The 17,534-nt window shown below is 40.4% G+C and overlaps 1 protein-coding gene across 1 annotated transcript in view; it reads right to left on the bottom strand.

Moving 5' to 3' along the window:
- Positions 1 to 2,889: 2,889 nt before the first annotated feature.
- Positions 2,890 to 17,534, bottom strand: part of cdh22 (cadherin 22) — a 78,380-nt gene continuing 63,735 nt past the window's right edge. The window contains exons 9-12 of the mRNA XM_076111011.1: positions 14,014 to 14,131; positions 10,856 to 11,005; positions 10,423 to 10,524; positions 2,890 to 5,254 (exon numbers count right to left, since the gene is read on the bottom strand). Coding sequence (XP_075967126.1) covers positions 4,719 to 5,254; positions 10,423 to 10,524; positions 10,856 to 11,005; positions 14,014 to 14,131 — 906 coding nt within the window. The 3' untranslated portion in view covers positions 2,890 to 4,718. The remainder of the gene's footprint in view (positions 5,255 to 10,422; positions 10,525 to 10,855; positions 11,006 to 14,013; positions 14,132 to 17,534) is intronic.

Here is a 17,534-nt window from a genome sequence, read left to right as displayed (position 1 = left end):
GCTTTCACACCAGCCCAAATTAACCGTATCTGAAATTTACTACAAAAAAACTAAGTGAAGGTACAACTTTTAGAATCTTTAAGACCCCCTCCAACCCTCTAATGAAAATACAGTTTTCAACCTTGTTAGGGGTTGTTAGAGGTTCCATATGATTTTTTGTTTATGCTACAAGACATATTATTCACTAAGTTCAAAATTATATATTTCTCCCATGTCCACTTCTCCACACACAATCTGGTCCAATATCGAGTTCAAATTTTAAACACTTTTCCTTTTTTTTAGAGGTAAAACCATATCCAAAAAATAGTTTTTTACATATCAATGTGTGTAGTGAAGGACTTTAATTTCTCTGACATTGTGTGGTAACCAAAATACCTTAAAAGGAGGAATGTTTGTAGGTTTTTTGACAATCTAAAAACGTAAGGGCCACACGTATGATCCCTGCAATACCCAACATGCTTCACTGTAGTAATCACCAAACCCTTGTGTTGGGAATGGATTTGAAAGCCCTTTTATTTGGTTTTTGGGCCAGCAAATCTGGGAAAATTGGAGCTCTAACAATAAGAGCAACAATTTAGAGACTTGATTTTTCATTCTGCTTCCTTCACTGAGCAAAGCAATGATCGGAGGACAAACACAAAGGCAGAGAGAGGAGTTCCCTCATCCAACACATCAAACCTTTGCAGAAGGACACAGCAACTTTAAATACCCCATGGCCAAAACCTCCTACACATTAACAAGGGTCAGACAAAAACTGACAATTTAAAGCACTTGACTAAAAAACATTTTTCATTTAAGTTTTAACTGCACAGTTACTCTTACAAAATACATAAAGTCTAAAGAAAATTTGAAACATAAAGGCAAAAACCCATGGCTTCATCACTCTTGCAAATCACACTTGGCACGATCCAAATGCTAACACATGTTGGAGCGCCTCATGTCCTACTGTGAAAGAGAGCAGCACACCCAACCAAGAGAACAAAGAACAGAGGTCAGGGAGTGAATGTAGCTCCCTCACACTCTGTGTCCCTTTTGATTGAACAACAATGAAACACTGTTAGTAACCTTGAAGAGGGACTGTAGGAAAAGAGGGTTAGAGTCTTTGCATTTTCACAAACCTTTCATTTCAATGACACTAAGAAAAGAAACTTGCCACAGTTGTGGCAGCAAGAAGCAAAAGAAGAAAACGGCAAGCTAGTGAAATCTGTGTAAAGCTGTTGATTTAGTGTGTGGTCAACACTTACAACCCTTAGGAAAAACGATGTTTTAGGACATTTCTATCCTTGTTTAGACAACTGTAGCTCTTTATTGTAGAATAAATCAAAAGTATCCATGTCAGCAGCTTGCTAAAAGCAAAATCATCACTTAACCATTTTACAGATTACCTTTTAAGCTGTGTTTGGTCTGGCCCCTGGCTATACTAAACACATTATACTCTTTTATGAGCCAGTGCGCAGCCTCTGATCCTCCAGCAGGGCCCCTCTGGCTGATCCAACATTTAGAATTAAACAAAGGGGTAACTAGGCTTTTTCCATCAGGGCCTCTGTGATTTGGAACAAACTATCTGAGGAGCTCGGGCAATAACTGAATCAATATCATTTTACCGGCATCAAACGTATTTTTGTAGATGTGGTTTTATTTGATGGGGGTACTGTTGCCTCAAAGGCACTTTTCTCTGTTGTTTTCCTCTTGCAGTCCAAAGCCATGCATGCTGGGAAAGACCACTGCCTGTTATTGTTTGATCTCACTTTATTTATTCAGCTTGCATTTGCTGTGGTAAAAGTCAAGTTTGTGTATGCGGGGTATTTTAACTTTGTCTTGGTGAAGGCGAAAGCCTTATTGTTTTGAGTGTGTCTGAAAACTAAAACTATTAGGCTATTTATGATGGATATTTTCTGTGGCACACATTCATATTTCCCTCCCAATGTTTAATCAATCGTCATTACCCAGAGAGAAGAGAAAAGGATATTTAACAGCACACAGTTGTCCCTCCAGAGAACTGTCAATTACTAAACCTATACCTATCTACATAACTTATGAGGGGCATGTTGCCCTTGAGTTGGGGGGGGGGGCGCATTCATAGGATCACATGTGTGGGACATCACAAAGAAACTGAGGAATAACATTTTCCCTGAAAATGAAGTAAGATGACAAAAAAAAGGCCCGTTTGCAGGGAAAATAGGATTGAAGTAACCAGGGGAGCTTTTTCCCCTAAAAATGTGCTTACTCTTTAACCTCAGCTTTCACAGCATTAGTCACATGACCTGTAGCCATCCGGATGACATTGTCTTGTGCAGAGCTTCTCCTGAAGGCTCACTCCGCTTCTTACTTCCGCTTCCTTCTGCGACTGTGACTGTGGAGCTCATGCTGACCTACTACATTTGTGTACATTAATCCGGACCATGACATTTGCTCGTCACTTAGCAAATACTGTCGGGCTAAAGGCTATGATTAATAATGAATGGCCAAATCACTACTTGGCAAAGATACACAAATAAATACATACACTGCAGCAGTATGAGGTCAATGCAGCATAATACAGTTTGCATATTGATGAAGGCATGAGTGTAAAATCTGATTCAAATTGTGAGTTAAAATTTTAGCCTTAATTACTTCACACACTTCTCCAGACTATTTATCCATGCCCGTGATGTTTCACACACTTTTAAGATGGTCATTCAGACATAATTATAAGTAAAACTTAAAGTGTCACACTTTGCAACACTGTTGAGCAAAATCTGCAAGTTGTGGCATCACTCCTATAATAGTGTAGACAAAAAGCTGCAATACTGTATTTTTCCAAGTTGCTGCCACTTCAGCTCAGTAAAATAACTCTAAGAGCTTCCTTTTTGTTTAACAAGTGATGGCTAATGTAGCTCAGCTCTCTAGTCAGTATAGTCGGCACTCAGCAGACAATCAGTGGATACAGTAGACCTACTAAAGACATTTTCTTTGAAACTCAGCTATCAAAAAAAGTCAACGTGAATCCCACTGTGTGAGTGGCCATTTTAGCAGCAGATCATAAAGATGAAAGCATCCACGGACGCCTCAGCATCCTCTGGCGAATATGACAATTACAATAGTTTGGCAGAAGGCAGCCAGGAGGGAGCCATGCTGAGAGGAAAGTCTTTGTTTGGCTGTGGCACTGTCATATGGTCTGTTTGTTTCCATCTAGGACCCATTCTCTGAATGTACCCCCGGTGTAAATGCGAGCTAGCTCCACAATTATTCATAATTCAGAGACATCTTCAGCAAACAAGTGGCAACAAATAATTAGTATCATGGATTTACTTCATCACTGATCTCATTTGCTGAGTAATTCACTCAGTAATTCAAGTTTATTGCACACAGTGAGATGTAGGTTTTTACCAAAAAAATTAAATATTTATTTATTTTCTTTTTCTTTTTTTTTCAATACATTTGCAAGTTAAGGTCAACATTGAACAGGTTGTGGATATCAGGTGGATGTGACCAGTCCATTCATCATGTGTTACCCTTAAACCTCTCCCTCTTAATTAGGCACCACCGTCCTGTTGTCACTAGTTCCCACCTCCCTCCACTCAAAGAAATCAAATGTCAAAAAGAAAATCAAATGTCTCATGATATAAAATTAATTGAACATATTGTACACACACTCACACAAAATCTGGAATGAAAATTGGCTCCCCACGGGTCAACGCTGGCAACCAGCCAATTCCATTAAACAGTAATTTTGATAAGTGTTAAATCATTGTTGCGGTTTGTGCCTTATTGCCTTACAATTGGCTGGGGAGAGAATAAGAAAAGAAACTGTTTACACACAATTGTCCTCAGTTTGTAACCTTCAAGAAACCCTTCATAAATCACTAAAATACAGCAAAAGTAAGTCAGTCTCAACCGTTCAGGATTAACTGGTAGCTTTTGTCTTCTGCAGTTATTTCACTCCATCTGTTCCCTCTTTTTTTACTTGTCTCTGCTTTTCATCAATCTCTGAAGTTGGTTATTTTACAAAAGTGGTCATAGAAAATAAATACAAATATTTCCAGAATGCAATTTTTGTATGACCCAGATGTCACCCCTTTGACTGTTTTCTGAAGTCATCTGCCACTGCAGTCTGTTGTTCTTTTGTCCGTGTTGTCTCGCATTCTTTTTATAATGTCCTCCTCCTCCTCTCACTTTTTCTTTAGCACTTCAGCAAAGTTCACTGTTGCAGTTACCATAGTGATCATGGCGTAGATAAATAAATAAATAAATACATAAAAAAAACAAATAAATACATAAATATTTCCTCCTCAAATAAATACACGTTTGTCAGACAGTTAGCCTTGGCATAGTTTGACCCTACCTACAGAATGGTGTTACTCTGAGAACAGTCTCACAGCTGAAAATAAAGGTTGTAATATGTGATTTGGGAGAGAGAGAGAGAGAGAGAGAATCATCCCTTCAGATTAAATGGCAATTTTGGTGACTTGATATCTTTTTCTTTACTCTTACGTCGTATCAGCTAGAGCTTTAATGCTGAAGTCTGAAAACTGTAAAAAAAAAAAAAAGAAGAAGAAGAAAAAAAAGAAATTCTTGAGTTCAAAGTTTGACATTAGAATTTTTCTTTAAAGGAGATAAAGAGGTGGTGCTCGGTCTTTCAGGAGTACACAGTGCTGGCTCTGAGTGCCAGAGGGTGAGCATTGGAGGCAGAGAAGGACGAAGTAGTTCAAACGTCTCTCTCCAGAGGAGAAGCTGTGCTAGGACCCTTCCTCCTTAGGATTTCCTGGAGCGTAGTAGCCCGCCAGTTGCCCGAAACGTGGTCCCCAGTCGCTGAGGTAGGAGAAATCCTGCTCGGAGGTGGTGGACAGCGTGTGGATGGAGCTGAGTGAAAGCGCTGGTGAACTGGTGCCCTCAAAGGCGTACGTCTGGAAGGAGTCATAAGGCGGCACCGACAGGTCAGCGTCGGCCTGCTCCACCTTCTTTCGGATGTAGCCTTTGAATACGGAGAAGTCTGCCGCTGCCGCCGCTGCTGCGGCACCCTCTGCACCACCACCCACCCGGTTCGACTGTATCCACTGCGGCAGTGAGCGGATGTCCGGGCCAGAGTCACAGCTCTTTGCCTCTGGGAAATCATAGAGGTTCCTCAGGGCGCTCATGTCGTACGCCTGAGTGTCCTGCTCCCCTCCGCCCTCGTCGTTGTACTTGATGACGTTATCCCTCATGTCCTCCTCATCCTCCGTCATCCTCTGGCCCTTCCTGTGGCGTTTCAGGGTCAGGATCAGCAAGACGAGGACTGATGGAGAAGGAGACATAACAAGACAAGAGATGGAGAGAGAGAGAGAGAGAGAGAGAGAGAGAGAGAGAGAGAGAGAGAGAGAGTGAGTAATTACACACAACTTGTCAAATATGTACAGGTTAACTGAACATATTTACAAAAAAAACATTGGTATTCAGTATTGGCACACGTTGCACCCTCACATTTTTGCACAAAATTACGGTAAATATGAATTAGTCTGATTAACCTGAATAGTAGGATGAGATGACTGTCATCACAGCTAGTGTTTAGAAGTATGTGGCTTTCACTCTCTTACTGCACTGTGGCCATGGATTAGAGTTGTCAGACTGACTTTAAAAAGCTTGCATTCTTGCTCAGAATAATGGCATACCAAACCCATATTCAGCACATTCAGTACACAACTGTAAGAAAATAGATGTGCGAAAGGTGTTCTTGGTTGATGTTGGTGGCTTCACATCAAACATGCACTGTGTCTGATGGATCTACACGTACTTTTTGTGGGAAACTTTCAAACTACGCCCATTGCAATTTTGATTTCACCTCTCGGGGCAAAGGCAGAGCAGGGGAAGATAATATATTATCAAGTTTTACATTTCAAATGCATGAGCATTGATTTTTCACAATCCTGATTGGCTTGCCAAGAAATATGATTCAAAAGGCCGAATGGAGACCAATCTGTATATCAATACTCATCCAAATCGAGTGAAACTAACACCTTGTGGTTCAATCACTACTTAAATCCAGAGAAAACCGCCTACAAAGAGAAAGAAATGCCTCGTCAAATTAAGTCTGAATTAAAGAAGGGAAAGCAACTGAGATGGATCACGTTATGGACTAATGAGACTAGAGGAAAACAAAGGCTGTATGCAGAGATAAATCAATGAGGCTTTAATTTCAGCTTAGTTATTTTAATTACTGCCTACATTTGTGATTAGACAAGTCTCACTTAGCTCAGACACCCACCCCCTGACTCCATCAGCCCTCCTCGGGGCTGCACCCTTCCCTATGAAACCTCCACCAGATTTGTCCCAGACTTGTAGCAACCTCAAATTTTCAGTGATAACAATCATATTACAGGCAGTTATGAATGAATTATGCACGCTAGGCGAGTATGAGGAATACAATTAACAACTATTTACAATAGTATTATGGACAAACTGCAATCTAGCCTCTTTTTGATCAACTAATTAATAAGAGAATAAGGATTGATATACAGTACATGGTAAATACTCCATGACACAAAATCAAAAAAATAAGATTGACATCATCATAGTATTTGTGTCGCTAAAATTATGCAACAAATATTACATCAATAGAATACTTAAAAACCTATATACCAGAATGCATGAATTTACAGTAGCTGGTAGTAGATCAGTTGATTTATTATCTTCTCTATGATGGATAATCAACATCTAAATGTGATTTTCTTTTCAGAATGTGTCCCCCCCTGCTCTTCCACTTCGCAAAATCAACTGAATTATTAAGTGAGCTATGAGTGGCCTTTTAGAAAATGTCATACATGCTGAGAAAAAACTATTGGTGATAAAACTCACTATTAATAATGAATTCCTGTGACAAAAAAAAGTAGAAAGTAATCAGATGAAGGGATTAAAATGTTTGTCCTAATTACTGAGCTTTGATTAGCAGCAGGATGTGTTGCCAGTGGCCAGTGGACTCAGTGCTACTGAGTAACAGTTGAACGAATCCGTTTTCTTCCCTTGTAGCAGGGACAATGAGCAACTACTCTAAAGGGATGCCAGTGAAGGGACATTTAGATGGATCATTAACCAGTGGGCACCATGCATCTTCTAGAACAGATAGCCTGTTGACTAAACAAATGCCTACAAGCCCACAGAGATAAAAGACTATCAATTATAACGGAACCTGTGCTGTCTGGGACAGCACAGATTGTTTGATGCTCTGAACCCACCAGAACACCCATCCAGACATTGTGAAAATGAGATGCGCCCACATCGTTTCCCAGCCTAACTAGATCAATGTCATGACGTTATGTGCTGTGTACAGGATATTTACACATGTGAAAGCACATCAGTATACGTGGAAAAAGCCCACGGAGAAATGCACTCTTTTAAAGCAACCTTGAAAGTCAGCATGTGACTATAAAACACCGTGTTTCACCTTTTTGCTTTCAACGCCTTCCACTACTCTTTTTTTCTCCATAGCAAAGCGCAAAAAAACTCGTCAGTTTCAAACATATAATCTGTACAATTGACTTGTGGCTGCTCCTGGTAATTGTCTTCATTTGGCTTAAATGGCCTGAAAAATAACTCGCGGAGTGAAAACGCCCTGTGTATTCTTTCCCTAAAAAGCTGTGCCAGCCTAAAGAGCCTTGTTGATCTTGAATGGGGAATTAATGCAGTATCTCTGACTGATAATGTACACTCATTCTCCTCTCACATTTTTTGCTGGGCTCCACTGGGAGTGCAGTGTCTGTAACCATTGTGTTTATTCTTCTCCTTCATGAATAGGGTGAATTAATTGCCACTGGGTTGAGGAAACAGTCATGGTTTGTGGTAAATTGTGGCGCACACTGCCATGCATACTAATCAAGCCGTAAGACAATTACCCTAAATTCAGACTAATGAGGAGAGTAATAGGAAGTAGAAAACTTGACGTTATCAACTCCCTCGTATGTGCAGATCAGCTGCTTTTTTCAGTAAATAGTATTGAAGGAGTGACAGTAGGTGGCAGTTCAGTCTGAATCAGATAACCTCACTTCTGAAAAAGCCTTCCTCACTGATAACAGTGTCTGTGAGTGTCACTGCCTATTAGGTACACAGATGCTTACACTGCAAGCTATTGGAAACCTATTTATTCTATTGGAGGTTAGCATGCCTCAGGCAATGTTAATACAACACCATGTTCAGAGTTTTGTAGGAAGCATATGTACCTGTGTATAGCTGCCTCCTATACATACAAAGCCTGTCCCCATGTGTACAGATGTTGCAATAAGCGTTCCTGACAAGACGGTTAATATACCCTTGGGCTGCGCTGGTTGCCCCCACCCAGGAGTTCATCCCAAGCAGATGGGAGGTAATTGGAATGGATGCATGCAGATGCTGCGACGCAGTGGAATGGATTCATCACATCAGGCCTATAAATGAACTGATGGAGGGACTGTTTGTTTGTAAGGTAATTAGGCAGAAATTTGTTTTCATTTTTCTCATCATCCAACAATTGATGTAATAGAGGCGGTCCAGCCTCTGGAGAGAGGGAGTGCAGGCTGCCTGGCTGGTTAGGTAGATGCTGTGTGTGCGGAGGGTGTGTGTGTGTGTGTGTGTGTGTGAGAAAGAGAAGGCAAGGAGCACACAGTAATGGCACATTGAGAGAACGGATTGCTTTGCTGTTTATAGGTGAGAAGTGATTTGTCCAAGAGTGTGGCTGTGTGCTTACCATGCACGATCAGATACACACTATGTGTGTGTGTGTGTGTGTGTGTGTGTGTGTGTGTGTGTGTGTGTGTGTGTGTGTGTAAAACAGGAACAGGAAAGTGTTGGTAAATGTGCATTCGATAAAATTGCTTCCACATGCCTCAGTCCCGTCTATTACTCACACCACATGATAGTTGTGAAAACACTGCTCATACCCCTGATACCAGAACCCGCAGCCCTGAGATTGCACTGCCCCCCTGGTGACTGGCAGAAGCCAGGCACTCCGACTTTGCCTATCCTTTAGTGCTTTGATGAGGCCTGTTCAGTCCACTTTCTACCTACCAGTCACTCAAAGTGGCATGCACTGATTAGAGTCACGGACACTATTGGAATCAACGTTGCAATAAGACTCAAAATGGCACAAATCATGAAAAATTACCCAAATAGTTGACTCACCACAGCCTTTAGCATCAGCATGTTACTCTGCAATATGGTTTTGTCCGAATCACCAAGGCCGCAATGAAAACAAATCTTTGCAGCAGGTAACTCTATTCTCCTTCACAGTGTCTACCTTTCCACAGGTTTTAAGACCAGGTAATTGTTTTCAACAACAGCCTTTGAGTGGATGCCATCTATCCCGGAACACCAAAACCACAATACACTGCAAACACAGTTTTTTTTTATAGCCAGCAAAGGTTGCCTTAGATTTGTACATAACATTTTTGTTGAGGCTTTTAAAACCATGATGAATAAATGATGCTCTGCTTTTGAAGTTCACTCCAGAAGATGGTGTGGTTAATGTAGACAGAGCTTTAACAACTCTCATTAGGAAAGCTCTTAAAAGAAATAGATAGCAATGTAAGTCACAGTTAAAGCGGCCGGGTGTCGCATCATCCATCATTCACTGCCTGCACAATGAAAAAACGGGTATAGGCGCAAGCGGGGGAAACAAAACACCGTGACAGCGCTGTCGTTTTCTTTCTGTCACCGAGGAGTGGGATGCTGAGACATGCAGAGGGGGGGAGAACTCAAAGCGAACTCATAAAATTTTCAGATATGACAATACTAAACCTCTTCGGGCTCTGAGAGGGCTAGCTTGAGCATGCATGTGTATGTTGGCGTGTGTGTACGTGTCTGTGTATGAAAATCAAAGAATGTCTGGAAAGCCTCGTCTATTTAAAGCCTGCTGTTCCACAGCTACACAAGTGCTGAGGCAGCTCTTTTGCCTGTTTGCTCTCTCTAACCTAACCCCCCCCCCCCCCCCCCTCTCCACTTCACTTCCATTCATTCTGTCTCCGTCTGTGTTCCGAGGATCAAAGTGCCTTGATATCATTCATAAACCCGGGCAACGTCTGTGCTCCTGCTTAAACAAAAGCTTTCTCCTCAGAAAGGCACCAACAGAAATGTCCAACAGGAAAGGTGCTCATGAAAGGCAAATGAAAAATTGATCTTGTTTTTTATGTCATTCGACTTGTTTTTTTCTGCCACTGCATGTGTGCAATTTCATTCGTGAAATATAGATAACTTGAAAGAGTTCAATCCATTTAAAGACACATACTTGGTTGCAAGATTTTATGAGCAGCAAACATCGGGTGCAGCCCTCAGTCGTGCCTTTTCACTGGACATAATGCTTGGTGTGGTCCTGCAGGAGTAGTTGAATTTAGCAATGACCACGAAAAAGCAATACTAATGAACTATCTTGTCATCCATCATACACCAGTACATTAATCTCTTCATTCATCAATCAATACATCCATCCATCCATCTGCTTACCTATGAGGATGAGCATGCAGACCAGTAGTGCTATGAGCGCCCCGGGGCTGAGAGCGGCACTCATTACATAGGCTGTGGCATTGCAGGACTGGATGGCTCCCTCTGTGTTGCAAAAGAAAAAAAAAATGTATTTACTGTACAGATTCAAAACTAGTTATGAGTCACGTCAGTGGATAATGATTAAGCACTGTTTTTATCAAGAGAAAAACATTTTAATATGATATTACACCCCTCTAAAATCCCTGTTGAGGGCCATTTGTCTGCAGATCTGTGCCCTTGTGTTTATTGTTCTCCCCAAATATTAGCTGATAAGAACTGTTTGCTAACCAAAACAATGGCATGTAAATGACCTTTTTAGCACTGCTGCTAATGATCACGGAGGTGACATTGATGATGATGTTAATAATGGTGCAGCTCCTTCAGTAGATCTCACCTGTGTCGCAGCCACAGACATGAATGGTCAGGGTGCCTGTGGAGCTGAGGGAGGGAGGCCCGCTGTCAACCACCAGGATAGGCAGGAAGTATACGTTCTGCTCGTGGCGGTTAAAGCCTGACCGCTGGGTCCGGATGCCAGCTGTGTTGTCTGGGCGGGTGGTGTGAGTTTGTCGGAGGGTGGGGGTCAGAGAGACAAGGTAAAGCAGAGGATAACACATGAGCGACTTAAGAACAAAACCTGTTTGTCTGCTCACTGATGTCTGTTTTTTACCAGACTGCGGTGGAATCGATGAAACTCCATCCAGTGAGTGCTTTTATTTTTTTCTTCTACTAAACTCTGTACTGTTGGAAGTAGAACCAAAGGTGGGGTTGTTGATCATGCAGACTCCTTTGACATTACTAAAATGTCAGGAGAAATCATTGTTGACAATGTAATATGTTTTTTTCATTTGATTAAAAAATAACAATGAAAGACAGAAAAGTACCATCCTTGTGATAGTCTGAATGAATAATTTTCTTTAATGCATAGTTCAAGGACTCCGGCCAGGAGATCGTTTCACCGGGGAAGAGAACTGCTTTTGTGCTATTAACATTTATCATGTGTCTTTTTTTTTCTTCTTCAAACTAAAACAGGAGAGAAAATGAGCGAGAGAGAGCCACTGTTTGAAATTAAACTTCACCGGTGTGTGTGTGTGTGTGTGTGTGTGTGTATATATGAGCCCTCTCCCAGAGACATAGACAAATGTAACAAAGAATACAGGAGGAGGCTTTGACAAATATAGTCAGAGAAGCTTTGTGAGCAGACTTGCGGATACCAAGCAATCCATCTCCCAGAGCATATATCACTGTTATCCATGTCGCCCTAGAGCTCCTCTGGCACATGTAGAACAATCTTCATATTACTGTTTATGTGCGGGAACGTTACGCCCCTGAGTTTGTCCTTTTGACTTTTACACAGCATTGTCCTTCATGGCTGTCTGCTTTAGATTCTCTCCAAAACATACAGTATGAATACTTATAGACTGAGACATCTTCTGTTGTTCTGAATCAAAACGAACAACAACAATCCCACGTCCACCTTTATCTGAAAGTAGTTAATAAAGAGGTGAACTGACCAACCGACTGATACTGACGTCTCTAGAGCCACACCCCTTGCATGATGAACTACTTGGTTATAGTTTGGTAAAGATCATGATCATAGTTCAGAGAAAGCGATGTTGACTGCTGGAAGGAATCTGGATGCAAACAGCAGTCTCATGGCCACCAGTCAGCAATGGTCATTAAAGCATTTGAGCCAGAAATCTTTTTTTTTCTTTTGTGGACAATCTTAAACTTAAAACCCTGCCGCAATATGTAAAATAGTTTCTTTATATTTTGTACTCAGTTAAAGGCACAAAGTCACAGAAAACAAATGCAGTGACACTAAACAAAATGACTGAAGAGCAACGTGAGGACTTGTACAGTGTAGCATTACTTTAACAACGTCGTGTGGCTGTTCTACTGAAAAGTAGGACTCCTCCCGGATGTTGTATTATTTTAGCGTTGCCATTCACGCTTTAAAAAATGTGTCCCACAGTAGCACATGTGCAAAAAGGTTTTTTGAAATGTTGTCACTGACTGACAAACCCCTACAAAAATAAAATGAGGAATAAAAAAACGTTCGCATGCTTTGAATACAAGTAAAGGTAATCCACTAAAAAGTTAATTTCTTTTTTCCTCGCAGCTTCACATCCTATGAGATTTCTTTTTAAGCATGATATGGTTCACACTGCTTCAACCTTTAGCAATATGGGGGGGTGGGGGGGGGGGGAGTCTTTTCATCACTTTGTGTCAAGACATGGAGACAGAACGCAATGTGAGGCCATGATGGGGAAAAGAAAAAGTGACAGATTGAAAGTGACAGGTTGACAAATGTGTCAATGAAAAGAGACACCATAGTCAAAAAAGAGGGGTGGGAGGATCAAAAGGCTATGCAGGGTTTTGTTTGTCTTCCTCCCAAATATATACGGTCTACTGTCGTGTTTGTGTGTCTGTATTTGTGTCTGTATTTGTATGTTGGTAAATGGGGTGAATAGTGACATTCTTATATGTATGCATGAATATACTGTGATTATTACTCATTCTCCCTTAGCATACATACACGCAGCCAGAGGTTGTCGAAAAAAATGTAATCAAAGAAAAGCAGATCCTGATGGTCTGCATGACGTGTTGGTGTGTGTATGTGTGTGCGTATTTGTGTGTAGGAGAGAACGAAAGAGCCAGAGGGACACTATTGTCATGTTTCTTCCGGTCTATGCATATGTGTGTACAGTATGTGTGTTTACTTTACACACGTCCCATGTTACGTGTATATCCATTCACACACATGTAATGGGGCTGCAGCCGGCCTCGCTGCCTTCATGCGGTGACATTTCCCTTGCTCGGGCTGCTCCCCTGACATTTTCCTGGTGTCAGATCAATCTTGATTTAACCAGATGTCACATTCAGTTAGGTACACATCTCTAAACGAGGGATCTGCAAGCGCGTTCGCAAAAACACAGACAAGCATGAACAAAACCAAATCTTCCTGACAAAGCAAAGTCATCAATGGTGATTTTAATGTGTCCTTACATTGTGCAGATACAGCATGTGTATGTTTTTTTGTTTTCATACAAAATGCAATTTACATGATGACGCTAAGCAAGTTTGCTGTTGAAATTCTATTCAAGGTGAATCAAGGAATGATTCTGTGTTAAAAAAAAGTGTTGAAAATATAGAGAAAATTACATAGAAAATGCTATTAATGTAAAAAGAAACAAAAACAACAACTCAAAACTGTGTCAGACATGCAATGGCTTGCAATTATTTTTAATGGAACTGGTAGGAGGACAGGAACATGTATTCAAAAAATGCCCCCTGTGATTTGTCAACATCCTCAGTGTACTCTATGAATTGTCTTTTGTTCGAAAACATATCATCAAGCATATAATGTTGCTTCACCTGTGCATGTTTAAAATGCGAACAAACCCACTCACAAAAAATATTACAATTTACGGACTCCTGCTTAGTACCATTGTAACTTAAAAATCAAATAATGCTGATAATGCCATTAGCACAGCTATAGCTAAATATGCTACTTTACCAATAGCCCCTAAACAATGACCTTTGCCCTCTCACCTTTGACATCCCAGAGGGTGAAGTGTCGATTGCTGGAGGCTTCAGGGGCCAAGGTGAAGTAGAAGCGGTGACCAGATTGTGGCTCGTCTCTATCCACCACACTGATGGTGTGAATTAGCTAAGAAGAGAGAAGCAACCCATGCAGAGAATAAACAGGGTTAGATTTCCTGCTCAGATCCACTCAATGGGAACAAGAAAATTAATATGAAAAACACTTTACACTTTACATTTGGATACTTGGATGCAACAGACTGAGAAGAATTCCTGTCAAAGTGCAGTTCAAAGGAGCCATAGTCACAAAGAGATACAAAAAAACATCTTTCTTCAGAAAGTTGACACAGCAACATATAAAAAATGCTAAACTATCATAAAAAGCCTTGCTAAAGAGCTTTTTTTCTCAATAGAAAAGGACTACCATATCCTGTGAGGCTGCCTTATTTGCTCCAAGAGAGGGTAAGGTATAAATGCTAATGTGCAGAGGAACATAAAGACAGACACAGAGGCTCAGTGAGAGTCTAGTCCTCGTATCTGATGTTACAAAATAATAGTGATCTACATTCAAAGATAAAACTCAACTGTGATCCAATTTTGAGAACTCTGTGTGAACACAATAAGGTGAGATATGATTCACTGCGAGCTGAGCAGACATCAAACAGCCCTCGGAGATCCTTTCACCCTAACGCAGGCCTCTTGGTGACAATTCATCGTCCTCTCATCCTGTGAATCTGCAGCCAACAAGCTGAAGAAGGATATTTTCATATCGCATCATGTTTGAGTCCACCTCTTTGTTATTATTTTCAATTTCCCTCACCTTTTCTTTGCTACGCACTTTCACTGAAAAAAAGCTAAAAGAAAGATGTACTCTTCAGTGTAGCTGAATAAAATAAAGATTCAAAGTTGAAAACAATGGACAGTGCAGTACAAACACTAAAATGTGTTTTTAAGAGGTAGCTTGAATGTTGACCAACAGAACAGCGGGATGACGAGTCAAGCTATTAGAGGTTTCGGCTGAAATGTTTTACCCTTAAGGCTCTGAAACTAAACTTGAATCCCCTTGTGGTATTATTCTACATTTTATCTCAGTGTCTTGAAACTATATAAACACAGTTACTGAAAACAGTAACTCCAATGACATCTTCCCCAAAACATGTAGGATTGTATAATCCATCATCAGTTAGTGCTTCGAATGATGCTCGCCTTGAGCTAACAATAGCTATTCTATTATGTGTGTGACAAAAAACTTTGTACATTTTGCCTGAGAATATTTTAAAGCTATATTTTCTTCCCATTTTTAAATAATGGTTCTATTCTTTTGATAATACATTTGTGGAATGATCTGTTTTTCTTGATTGCACGCGCTATAAGTGCTAAATCTAGCGAGAAAGTCAGCAACACTGACAGCCCTTCCCTTCAGGCTACCCTCAAAAGCCACTCCTCCAAAATTATCATTATGAACATAAACAACTAACATGGCTATTGTTAGTATTTACAGCTGTCAAGTCACTGCTCTGGAGTAAGCGTCTTGGCAAGGCAGGTTTTTGAAGAGAATTATAAACCCTAACTTTTACAAAATTTGATTACATTTTAAAGTTTGAAAGCATCTCTTAAACTCACCAATTAACATGGCATATTTTATTTGTTTAATACATTCAAAAACCAAAGTGTAAAAAAATTGCAGGAAGTTGCCTATCAGACTAGACTCAAGAAAATGACAGATTCCTCCTGGCCCAAAAACGGTGAATTCGGGGGTTTCATGCTTCAGTTTTTGTGGGTATTACTGTGGTTTATTTTGTAAACAAACAAAATAAGTGTTAATTAGTGAGGCTTAAAGGGGCGGGTAGGCTAGTTTTAGAACAACTGAACAGAACTAAGCTAGCTGTTTCCATCTGCTTCCAGTCTTTGCGCCAGACAGATGACAGTGGTATTAATCTGCCTATGGCGCTCTCCGTCTCCAAGATGCCAAACTATACCTTTTTTTAAAGAAAATGTTTACCATTATTATATAGCAGTAGCATATAGCATTAAACTACTTTTTAATTCAGTAAAGTTTTAACACGTTTGTATAGTTCAGAATGCTTGTGTCCCTCTACCAAACAGCTGTCTCCATGCTCTGTATCTACTGCTGTTGTGTTGTCTATCACAGCATGCAATGGACATGTAGCACATATGGCAAATGTCATTTTGTCAATAACACAAACGTTTTATTTAATCTTTAATCTACATGGAAAAACTAAGTAATGCCACTGATTTTTTGGAAGCTCAGTTTCTTTATTTTCTGTCAAACACATTTTCATAGCGCTGAGACTTGTTTACCAAAAGCCCATCCCTCTCTGAATGTGAACAACTCTACATTCCTTAATAATCAACTTAAACAACCAACACCTTTCAATCAATTGTATGAGGAGGAATCAGAACACATCAAATCGGGTCAGGAAGCTCATTGAGAGAATTTTTTCCATCACAAAAATTGCACAACATGACTATATAAATTGTGACGGGCAGTGGAAAGAGACAGAAAGGCAATCTATAACATCCACAAATGGCTTTTCATGCCTCCGTGCTGGCGACAGGCATTGTGTTTTCTGGTTGTCTGTGAGTAAGTCCATCCGTAGCCACGTACATCTGGCCCATTCTCATGACAGCGATATATCAAGAATGCCTGAGGGAAATTTCTTCAAATTTGGTGTAAATGTCCACTCAGACTAATGGATGAAATGATTAGAATTTGATGGTCAAACATCATTGTGACCCCATGTCTATCTAATTCTCATGAATATGATATCTTAGGAACACCTTCAGCGAATTCCTTCAACTTTGGCACAAACGTCCCCTTGGACTGAAGGCTGAACTGATTTGGTGGTCAAAGGTCACTGTGACCTTAGAAAACATGTTTTGGGCATAACTCAAGAATTCATACAAAGTGATGACATTTTGAAACTGCAAAATGACTGGTTGGTGGAGGAATACAACTACAAGTGGGTAATTATAGTTTCATCTTTGTGCAACCTTGTAAAACGCCCGCTGAATATATTTTGACTTGGAAGTCAAAGAAATACAAATAATTAGTTTTTGCACACATAATCTCCCCTCACCTCACACCTCTGTTTCACCCTCACATACACACGAGCAAACTGCTTAGAGGCACTGTTAGAGATCCGCAGAGATGCACACGACAAACAAATCCCAGAACTGTTATTAAGTGAGGCATTTCTCAGAATGATTAAAGCAGGATGTTCATTGGCTGTGATTCCTTTGTGTTGTCTCACAAAACCTTACAGTATCAGATAAGATCAACAGAAATATATAAAACCAATAGCTGTTACAACAGCCGTCTCCTCTTTAAGGGACACAGTACTTATAACAGGTGAAACATGGCTTTGTATACTGGACAGAATTATTCTCTCTATCTTTTCCTCTCTGCCTCTTCAGGCTGCTCTGTATATTCCTCACTGAGATTTCCGTTTCCTCTTGATTCTTTCTCTTTTGCATTTATCTTCTCCAACGTATCTGTCTCTCATGCT

This window comes from Anarhichas minor, unplaced genomic scaffold (assembly GCF_050575085.1).
Source record: "Anarhichas minor isolate MPS153535 unplaced genomic scaffold, ASM5057508v1 ptg000043l, whole genome shotgun sequence".
Classification (NCBI taxonomy): domain Eukaryota; kingdom Metazoa; phylum Chordata; class Actinopteri; order Perciformes; family Anarhichadidae; genus Anarhichas; species Anarhichas minor.
The sequence above is the reverse complement of the archived record's forward strand: the minus strand, read 5'-3'. Positions and strand labels throughout refer to the sequence as shown.